We start from the raw sequence: 11,747 nt of genomic DNA on the forward strand, positions 1-11,747 counted from the left end.
TCTTATGTGGTCAGGTAATCTGCAATAATGGCATGTGGGGACAAACCTTCTATGTCAAGGGGATAAGATAGTAACCTTCTTACTGGAGGAAGTTGGAGGCTTAGGGGCAGGCGTCTTCTTCACAAACACTGTTTTGGATGTTGAGCTCTCACCAGTATAGCCAAGGCCATGTTGATCACCACTCGCATTTCCTATCGAGGGAATGTGACCCAATTTTGTGGTGCCGGAATTCATCATTTTCAATGACTTTTGAGTGTGCTCCGATTCAGCTCTCGTCTCTTGCAGTTTTTTCTCATTTTCAACAGCCCAAAATTCATTGTTTACAACAGCCCTCTTAAGCACATCCTTCTCTTTAATAAGCTCATCGACTCGCTCCTGCAAAGACTTATTCATTTTAACCACCAAAACCCATTTGTTGAACATGGTTTCATATGCCTCATGTATTGTCTCATCAGTCAATTCTTCACCATCACTGGAACCGTCAGAATCTAAAAAATCTATGTTTTCTTCTGGTTTTCCAGAGTGTGTTGCAGATGATGTTGCAGATGATATTGCAACATGAGTTGTGAAATGATCTGTAACACTGCAGTTTGGAACATCTTGGTAGACATTGAACGCAACATAGTTGTTCACGTGATCATCATCTTCCTGGCTGCCTTTAGAATCCTCACCACTCCATGTGACGTTGAGAGACTTCTTCCTCTTCTTGAGAGTGTTAGCACACTCAGATTGAATGTGACCGTAACCATCGCACTCCCGACATTGAATTCCCCTATTCTTCTTCTTATTATTAGAGGAATTTGTAGCTCCTTTATTTTTCTGAAAATTGTTGGAGTTGTTGAAAGTTGGAGTTTGGTTCTTCTTGTTGAACTTCTTCATCACCCTGTTAAAATTTTTAGTCAATCGAGCAAGAGACTCCGCTAAGTCTTCATCTTCTTCTTCAACATTATCTTTCACTTCGGCTTGGAAAGCAATCCCCTGAGAAATCTCCTTCTCCTTCTTATTTTGACTTAGATTCATTTAAAATGTCCTCAATGATCCCATCAATTCATCAAGTCTCACAGTCTCAGTGTTTTTCGCCTCTTCAATAGCAGTGACTTTGTAGGCAAATCTCTATGGTAAAGATCTCAACGTCTTACTGACAAGTCTTGCCTCGGGAATTTTTTCACTAAGAGCAAAGGATTCATTAGCTATATCACACAACCGTGAATTAAATTCAGAAATAGTTTCACTTTCATGCATTCGAAAATTTTCAAACCTGGTTGTGAGAATATTCAATTTGGATTGTCTGACGGCAGCGGTTCCCTCATGAGCAATCTCTAAAATCTCCCATGCTTCTTTTACCGATTCACATGTAGATATCATCTTGAACTTATTGATGTCAACTCCATTAAATATTGCATTAAAAACATGAGAGTTGTAGATGGCCAACCTATCTTCATAGGTACTCCAGAACTCTTCAGGTTTGAGAGCCTCTTTTCCTTATACATCTTTAGTTACTTGATGTTTTCAGCTATTCAAAATAACACGCTAGACCTTCTCATCTTGAGCTGTTGCGTGATATTTATGCTCACAAGTGCACGTGTCGCAGACAACTAATAAAGAGTGAATAAGAGTGTCGATCCCATGAGGCTTGAGTCACCGAAAGTACGTGTTGGAAGTTATATAATCAACAAAACAAGTAAAGAATAAATGTGGCAAAAATTCACTAAAATGATGTAAATAAAATGAATGCAAACTAAATGCGGTCTAAAGTGACTAACAGTAACAAGAACGTAATTATGGGCTGTAATTCAGTGATGAAAATGAGCTAGGTCTACTAACTTCCCCTCAATTGCAAGTCTGACTAGAATGTTACCTAGAATGCTGCAGCATTTTACTATCCCTGTTAACAGAAACTCCTTGATTGCATAAAGTTCTTCCGAATTAATTATGACTCAGGTTCCTCAAGCCATTTCTGACATATTCCTATGTGAATCTAGCTCTAGGAATGCAGATTTAAGCTCAGGTTTCAATAAGTTATGCAAGGTGAATAATATATTCCTATACCATCCACTAATCAACAACTCAGCAAGTTTATTGAACATGCATCATTCATGCTAATCCGATTAAAACTAACCCTTCTAGTATTAATCTTAATCTTGTATCCTAAAATTGATGGCCAGTCAAGACTAGAAATAGACATTAACTCACATGAATGAACATGAATAGGAAATTAATAGCATCTCAGAAACAACTTATCATTCTTACAATCTTGGTTCCATTAGCAAACCTAGCTAAAGCAAATTAGTTCATAATAAGATTTACAAGATTCAAAGCTCCAGAATAATCCATAGCTAAATTAGTAGCTAAATAACAAAAGAAAGTTAAGCTAACAGAAGAAGAACGAATTTCAGCTGGAACTTGGATTCCTCTTTGGCCGGCCAAAATGTCCTTCAACTTCCAGCCATCTTCTCACGTTTTTGATTATTTTTCTGGGCTGAGTACTCTTTGTATTTTCAACCTTCTTCAGCTCTCGTAAGAAGCTTTTTCCTCTCTGGGTAGTGCTCTGTGAGTTTTTCTGGAGAGGGCTACTCTATGTATTCTCTCTGTGGAAAAATAGTCTCTGTCCTCCCTTTTCTATTTCAGCCCCGTTTCTCTCTCCTCCTTCTTTTCCCTAGCGGCTGCCTCTTTGTCCTAAGAAAACATTCCCTTCTAGGGCAACACAAGGGCTGAGGTGTCACTTAATGATGTGTGCAGGGGACCACAATGACACCTGCTCATCCAGCTCACACGGACTCCTTTTGTCTGTTTTCTCCAGCTAGTACGCTGATGTCAGGCATATGCCAGCTGTTCCCAGAATGTTGCCAGAATGCCGTAGCATTTAGCCCAGAAATTTTCTACAAAGTGCGCACACAACCTTAGTCATTTTTTCACCTCATTTTACTTCAAAATCATTAGCTTTCACTTCAAGAGGAGCACCAGTATGAAATTAAGTCAAAGTGAGTGTAAACTATACAAATCTAAATTAAAACACACAATAAACTAGAAAAACACTCTTGGTCACGCAATTTTTGAGCTAGAAAACCAGTGGATAACTCTAATTTCTTAGAGTTATCATGAGCCTTGATAAAAGCCTTTATCCGGGCCTTACAGTATGAATAATTTGAACCATCAAGCAAAGGGGGACGTACAACTGAACCTCCTTCCTTTAGAAAATCTATTCCAAACATAACAGATCAACTCTCCAAGATCTTACCGAAGTTATGGTCAGTGAACCGCTATGATACCCCTTGTTAGATTTGGGTTAATTACGTTAAGTTGCTCGAGCATAAAGTAAAGGAACACACAATATGATATCACAGTTCAGTGCGCACACCTACATCTGCAGGGCCATGTCCAGACAATAAACAGTTCACTATGTTCCAGAAATTACAGACACTGGACGGACTTATTTACTCAAGCACTCCATCCTAGACAATGACACCGCTGTGACGAATCTCCACAGTGATTGTTTAGCGTGCACTACATGTCTTCTATTCACCTGGCGAACTCCTTTCGACCGGTAGAGCTTCCTCCCGAAAGTAACAAATCCCTCTCCCGAAGGACGATCTCAATAACTCATAAAAACTCACATACGTCTCTCTGAATATTTTCTCAGTTTTAAGCTCTCAAATTCACAGACTTTTCCTCTGGAGATATTCTATTAAATCGTACTTCCATATGCTATGAAACAAAACCTTTAAATAAAGTGAAGAGAATATAATTCAAACAATTCATCTATCAATTACTTTATCTTCACATTTCACCACTTCTAAAGGCTTTGAATTGTGCATCACCATTTAAATTCAAATCAAGATATATATATATATATATATATATATATATACACACACATATATCCAAATATGATGCCTTTGAAGTATATCTCGTAGTGACCAACTTGAAACAAACCAATGCATATTCGGATTATACAACTACTTTTGAAATCTGAATTACTCTTTTAAAATAGCAACTTAATCTCCACATTATCTTGCTAGAATCCCATTTAAATTCAAATAACCAATGCCTTATCTTCCTTTGACCAGTGTTTTATCCTTATCTTTCCAAATCTCAACCTATGTCTTATCTTCCTTTGACCAAGCCTTTATCCTTATCTCTTCAAATCTCAACTCAACAACATCTGCAACTTTAACTTCAAATCTTATTCTGAATCTTTATCTGCAATACGAAATTTTCTTGTACTTTTTTTTTTTAAAATTTTTACAAGATTGTTGATAAATAGCCAACTAATAAAAATACCTAACATTGGTCATATGGTGGAAGATGTTATTATTTACATTGCGCTATTATGTATATATAACTAGTTTGAGGGCTTGCCTAAATCACGTCCCCATTAGTAACAAAAATAATGTTTATCTTGCACTATATTTTTTACAAAAATTTTATGAGAATTTTTATGATAGGAATTATTATTTTAGTTGTTAAATTAATTTTTCAACAATCTGATATGTGAATTACAAAACTATCAAAAATTAGGAAAACTTGAGAAAAAAAGTATTTAAGTTAAGCAATTAGTTAAAACTAAACAAAGCCCTTTTTAAAGTGCTACAGATGCTACGTTTCTTAGGGGCTGTTCGGCAGCCCCATTCTTGAATTAAAAACTCAAAAAAGCAACTCGAGTTACAACTTTATTCAAGTTCATGTTCTTTTAAGTTTGAACTCGAGTTTGGGACTAAAACTCAAGTTTAAGTTTTCCCTTCAACTCGAGTTCAGAAACTCGAACTCAAATTAATGAAAAATATTTTTTCTATTCTTAAAAATGCTATAACTTTTTCGTTTTAATTCTGATTGAGATGATTTTTTTATGTGTTGACAACAAAAAGACGAATAAAATCTCACCCATATACCATTTTAAAATTTTCTATCAGCATTGAGTTTTTAATAAAATACTATCTAAATACAAATTCAAGTTTTGACTCACCAAACACAAACTCAAAAAGATTATTATCTCAAACAATAACTCAAATGTACACAACTAAATACAAACTCAAGTTACAACTTTAACTCAAGTTATAACTCAAACTCAATTCAAAATCTATATTCAAGTCACCTAATTCAAAAACGCCAAAACAATAGCCCCTTAATTTTTCCTGTCAAAATATTTATAATTGACTTCCAGTTGTATACATGTATTGGAGAATTCTAAGGTAGTAAAAACATGTCCCGCCATCGACAAAGTTTTATTTTTTATTCATTTTTCTAAAATGTAAAGCTCTGTTTGAAATTGTCATATCTGCATATTGGGTTCTGTAATTTTGCATATTTTTCATTTTGATTTGAATTTTTTCATCAGATTTAAACCTAACACATGCATGCATTAGTAGTAGGTACCCCTACCGTGTCTGGAAAGACTATCTATGTTTTATATAATGCAGCCATTTTGACGAGAAAGTTAAATCATGTTATTTTGCATTGGACGTGACAAATTACATTTAATAATGTGCAATACGTTAAGTAATCCTCAATCTATTGTCGATAGAGATTCCCTACCATATTTTTTATACATCAATTATTGATGTGTGTGTCGTGGGAGTTGAACGTGAGTTTTATATAAGACTGCAACAAATGGCAATTGCCATTGACGATTTGGGATCTCACTGTGACAAAACTCAACCGGTAACGCGCTCTCTCTTTCCTCTCTCTCTCTATCTCACAATTAATACGCATGGAAAACATCAAGCACAAACGTGTAGAAGTAAGAGGACTAAAGCTTCACGTAGCTGAAGTTGGTAGCGGTACGTACCCATTAATACCTACTCTATCTATGCAATTATAGTTTCGGCAAAACTTAAAACTTATGGTAAGACGTGAATTTTTCTTTGTCGGTAGAAATTGTGTTACGACGTTTGGTTGGATGATTTAAATCATGTGATTTAAATCATTTTTTATTTATGTGAATTTTTTGTGAGAGAAAATACTGTAGCGAACCATGAATCATGATTCGAATCAGGAAACGAATCCCTCAACTAAACATCGCTTAGTATTTAAACAATTTGACCTGAAATAGAAACAGTTATGTATCACGTGTTGTAAATTTTTAATATATAGACATGTATAAATTTAACTGTTAAAAAATTAATCTTACAGTTAAAAATAACAATTTATACCAGTAGAGTAAAAATGCATATCCTACTACCATATTGAATCCCTAATCTTTATCTATTGTTTTTCTTTTGGCCTGAGAATTGCTGCACATAATCGGATGTAAAATAGTACAGGTTCAAAGGTGGTGGTGTTCTTACACGGCTTCCCAGAAATATGGTACACATGGAGGCACCAAATGATTGCCTTGGCCAACAATGGCTACCGAGCCATAGCCTTCGATTTCAGGGGCTATGGACTCTCCGACCAGCCTGCAGAGCCTGAGAAAGCAACGCTTAAAGACCTTATCGACGACGTCGTCGGCCTCTTGGATTCCTTGGGCGTCAATAAGGTAAGGATTAATTATATAGTCATTTTGAGTGCGTAATTGTTTGGTTGGCTAGCTAGTTGGCCTTTCCAATGGATTCTCATATTTAAAAGTTCAAAATATTCGCATTTGTTTTTCTAAAGTTAACTTTAGGAAAAAGAAATGTTAATTGGCGAATGCAACTAAGGCCTTAAGCCCCCCTCAACTTATTAAATATGTTTTTTAACTTATATATATCTATAAGTATATTTATTTAACTTATCTATATCTATAAGTATATTTATAGATAATTAAGATATAATCCCACTAAAAGATTGAAAATCTAATCTGAATTTAAACCTCCAATTTTTTTCTAAACTACTTTCTAATGAAATACCTCTAAGAATACTACTTTCTAAAAAACAGAACTAATCTTAACTTTAAAAGCGTTTTATTACTAAGAATAACTAATGCATATCTACTTTTTGTTATCACTACTTGCACCGCTACTATAGAGAGGATATTTTTTGCTTTAAATATCGTGAAGAATTGGCTACACAATCGAATTAAAGATCAATTGATTAATGATATATATTTATGTTTATCGAGAAAATTATCTTCAATAACTGTAATAATGTGGTTATTATGCAATATTTTCTAAAACAGGAAATCTCATCTAGGACAATTTGTAGTAACTCAACAATAAATTTTGAAATTTTTTTTGATGTAGTTAAATTTTATGATTAAATTTTTCGTGGTGGTGACTTCATCTATTTGTGACATGCTTGATTCTTTTTTTCTTGACAAGCAAAAAATTTTATTAAAAAAAAGAGAAAAAAAGTCTTATAAAAGTGAAATGTAAGAAATGTTGTAGGGTAAAATGCCAAACCCTAAATTAGATCCTAAATGGGGCATAAAGAAGAGCATTAAATGATCAATGACAGCTCAATCCTAAGAGCTACGTTAGCCGATAGCTTTTTTTGGAGTCGATCGTTTCAATGACGGGTTTGATGTAAGTAAGAGGTCTACTGTTATGAGAAGTGGACATGAAGTCGACCGCACTCACTGACAATAGCGAAGAGGATAAAAAAATCATCTACGGAGTCGAGGCTAAGCAAAGATAATGATCCGAAAGATTTCGTCTGAGATTTATTACTTGTAATTCAAATATATGAAATTTAAATAAAGAAATCACCCCGATTGATTGTGACCTTTATCTTTTGGGTGACTATCTTAAAAGATAAGGAAAATATCCCAAAATTAGAATTGAAAAACAGATAAGAGCGGTGACCTAAGGTATAAGTAAGGGATTATAAGTCAGAAAATTCTTAAATTTCATCTTGAGCATTTATCCGTGTAATTCCTCCAAAGATAGTGAAGTTTCTCTCCTATCCACAGTGGACGTAGCTCTCAAATCGAGGGTGAATCACTATAAATTATGTGTATTCCTGCTTTAATTTTGCTTTAATTGCATTTTAGATCATTAAATTTGTGTTTACCGTAAAGAAATTTCTTATTATTCTGTTGATGAATTTTTACCGTCAATAGGAATAATAAAGCAAAATAAAAAACCAAATTCTTAACCATTTCTTTGATATGAAATAATGAAAACTTTGTTTAATTGATTTTTTTAAACGATATACCAAATTCTTAACCATTTCTTATCCAGCATGAAAGCCTTGCACATATACCAAAATTAAACTTTGGATTTATCTTTTCTTTTATTTTTTATTATTTGCTAATACTTGATTGTCGTTTAATTAAGTTGTCCTATTCTGCCACATGGATGCAGTTTAGAAAAGGATAAGGAGCAATGAATATTTCATATTGTGCTCGCAAAATAACACGTCACTTGGTGAAAAATAACTTTTATACATGACATTACTCATGTCAAATACTAGTTTCTTGTTTACTCAAGAATTATAAATAAATTGGTATAAATTATGTAATTATACGTACGTGACAATATTTTGTTTACAACTGGGCATGATTTTAATAGAGATAGGACTGAATTTATAGCATTTCATAAAATTGGAAAGTATTAAATAAGATTTTTTTTTATAAAAAATTTCTGTTTAATAGGCTTTTCTTATTGGGAAGGACTTTGGAGCTCGACCCGCATTCCTAGTATCAGCACTGCACCCTGAAAGGGTGTCCGGCCTCGTAACTCTGAGTGTTCCTTACACTCCACAACCTCCCTCATCGACCCAAAAACTCCTTCCTAAAGGCTTGTACATCTCTAAGTGGCAGGTACTTTTAGTGGTGCCTATTAATTACATGTAAGGATAATTAGCGTATTAATGTTTGAATTATGAGCGTTGTATCACTTTGATTTATTAGACCGGACTTTCTTTTTTATATATATATTACATCTTATCCCTATGTATTGCCGTTTGTTATTGTCATGGTTGATTTTTACCTAGTAGTATTAGATTCTCTTTGCAAATTACTTTGAGAGTAATAAATTGTTGCATAAATCACTAATATTAAGCATTTTTTTTTCGTGTTAATTCCTCCGTTAATTTCAGCATTTTTTTAATTATTAAATAATGCATGAAAATTGCAACAATAAGTTTATGATATATATTTTCAGGAACCAAGGAGAGCAGAAGCAGATTTTGCCCGCTTTGATGTAAAGACAGTTATAAAAAACATTTATACTCTCTTCTCAAGAAGTGAGCTTCCGATAGCCGGGGAGGATCAGGAAATCATGGACTTGTATGACCCGTCTACTCCTTTACCGCCATGGTTCTCCGAGCAAGATCTATCAGTCTATGCTTCCTTGTACGAGAACTCCGGATTTCGCTTTGCATTGCAGGTTCCATACAGGTAATTAAAAGAGAAAAATAATGTTGCAATCGTTTCTGAATAAGGCATTTTGGTAGGCAGCATAAGAAAAATTTTAAGGGAGATTCTTTAGTACGCTTGGCGTATCAATGGATCAGATTTTTTTAACCGTTGCATTTGCATATTTTTTTGACTTTTACGTGATTTTAGATAGATCCGACAAACAGAAAACCTAACCTACCGGTATGTTGACATACCGAAAAAGGTCCTAAATCTTAAAACATCAACTTCATTTGTCCCATAAACTCACTTTAGCCTCAAATTTGCGACTTATTGGTAGTACTTTGTGAAACACAATAATAACATTTTCTTTTGACAAATTTGACCAAATTGACCAAACAATATTTTGTCATTCCGTCCATGGTAGGAGTTTATCAGTGGATATTGGTATTGTTGATCCGAAAGTAACAGCTCCGGCATTGCTAATCATGGGCGCCAAGGACTACTCGCTAAAGTTTCCCGGCATAGAAGACTACATAAGGAGTGGGGCAATGAAGAAATTTTTGCCTGCTTTGAACATTACATTCTTGGAAGAAGGAAGCCATTTTGTGCACGAACAATTTCCAGACCAAGTTAATGAGCTTATCATCAGTTTTTTGAATAAACATAGTAACGGCTTATGTTGATATGTGCAATTGTGTCTTCGCAACGGGAAAAGTTCAATTGGAAGAATAACATGTCATATGGTATTGGCCATATGCTATCAAGGAGTTATTGGCTAAGAAATTTTGGAGATCATTAATACAGTAAAATGTTATATGTATGTATATATGTCCTGATAATTTTTTAAAGATTATTTTTGGCTTTAAAGCGTATGTGATATCTGCGTATTCGTTTTACAGCTTTCTCGATAGGATAGAGAAATGGAAGGTGGTGAGGGAATTACTAGAAGAAATTTGGGATCCATTTGTTTTGTACCAGGGAAAATAATGGAGAGTAAATTGACGGAGAAATTTTAAATTTTTTAGGATAATTAATTTTGATTTGGCTATTTAATCAAAGTTTCACCATAGTCTCAGTACGCCTTTAGAGTCCCAAAATTTTAGAAAGTTAGATTATCTCTGAGCATTTTTATTTCATATATTTTTGGGAGAAGGAATTTGGATTTTCAGGAAAAAAAACTAAGGTACTGTTCATTTCACTGACTCGAGTTTAGAATTCGAGTTTTATTATAGTAAAAAACTCTCAGAAATAGTTACATCTAACTTTTTTGCTACAGTAAAAAGCTCTTACATAAAATTACATATCAATTCGAATTAAAAACTAAAACCAACAAACTAAACGAGTCATAATTATATCTTCTCTAAACCACATCTAATTATGTCCTCTCTGAACCCATTCACACGCACTTTACCATCCATCACTAGGACGCTTAAATAGACATTTTTCGCAACCTTTCTCTTTTCTCTGCTTATTAGAATAGCTTGTAAATAGCTGAGTCAGCTTGTAATTAGTTAGTTTTAGTTTCAATTAGTTTCAATTAGTTGTACAAGTTGTTAGTTAGTTATAACTTATCTACACAACTTGTGTACTGGTATATAAGCTTGTTTTTGTATCATTTCGCGTCCAATCCTCTGATTAACGATTTTTGATCCATCTGGTTTCTGATCTCGGTGAATCTCGTTTGTTTCACGATGAATTCATTTGTTTCTGATTCTTCCTCTGGCCGATCCGCCATTGACGATTCTTCCAGTGTCTATTTTCTTCATCACTCAGATAATCCAGGCTTGGTGCTTGTTTCGCAGCAATTGACGGATGACAATTATGCCTCTTGGAGCCGTGCCATGACGATTGCGTTATCTGTGAAGAACAAGCTTGGATTTGTCGACGGCTCAATTACGAAACCTGATGGTACGGATTCTTCTCTTCTTCACTCCTGGATTCGCAACAATAATATTGTTATTTCCTGGATTCTCAATTCTGTTTCAAAAGAAATTTTTGCAAGTGTTATCTTCTCTGATTCTGCTCATGAGATCTAGATTGATCTCCGAGATCGTTTCTAGCAAAGCAACGGCCCTCACATTTTTCAGCTACTTCGGGAATTGGTGAATCACAAACAGGATTAGCATTATGTTGGTGCTTATTTCACCAAGCTGAAAACTTTATGGGAAGAACTGAGCAATTTTCACCCAGGCTGTTCATGTGGAAAATGTTCTTGTGGAGGCGTGAAAGCCTTACAGGATTATTACCAAATGGAGTATGTTATGGCGTTTTTGATGGGCCTGAATGATCAATTTTTTCAAGCTCGCAGTCAAATTCTACTTCTTGACCCTCTTCCTCCAATCAACAAGGTTTTCTCTCTCATTGCTCAGGAGGAGCAACAGAGAAAGATTAATCTTCATTTTTCTGGTGAAAATTCCAACTCCACAATGGCGTTTGCTGCCAAAAGTGATTCTGCTCGTCCTAATTCTAATGCTGGCAACAACAAAACTCAGAGGAAAGACAGGCCATTTTGTACACATTGTAATTT

The 11,747-nt window shown here is 34.6% G+C and overlaps 2 protein-coding genes across 2 annotated transcripts; one reads left to right on the forward strand and one right to left on the reverse strand.

Moving 5' to 3' along the window:
• Positions 1–54: 54 nt before the first annotated feature.
• On the reverse strand, positions 55–1,020 carry LOC112091065. Its single transcript, XM_024163816.1, has one exon. The coding sequence runs from the start codon at positions 1,018–1,020 to the stop codon at positions 55–57; it is 966 nt and encodes a 321-aa protein (XP_024019584.1).
• Positions 1,021–5,707: 4,687 nt separating this feature from the next.
• LOC21394320 (AB hydrolase superfamily protein YfhM) lies at positions 5,708–10,192 on the forward strand. Its single transcript, XM_010095321.2, has 5 exons — positions 5,708–5,777; positions 6,261–6,475; positions 8,513–8,680; positions 9,024–9,259; positions 9,645–10,192. Exons 1-5 carry the CDS (start codon positions 5,708–5,710, stop codon positions 9,901–9,903), a joined length of 948 nt encoding a protein of 315 aa, XP_010093623.1. The 3' UTR covers positions 9,904–10,192.
• Positions 10,193–11,747: the final 1,555 nt, after the last annotated feature.

This window comes from Morus notabilis, unplaced genomic scaffold, assembly GCF_000414095.1.
Source record: "Morus notabilis unplaced genomic scaffold, ASM41409v2 Scaffold803, whole genome shotgun sequence".
In the NCBI taxonomy this organism is placed as follows: domain Eukaryota; kingdom Viridiplantae; phylum Streptophyta; class Magnoliopsida; order Rosales; family Moraceae; genus Morus; species Morus notabilis.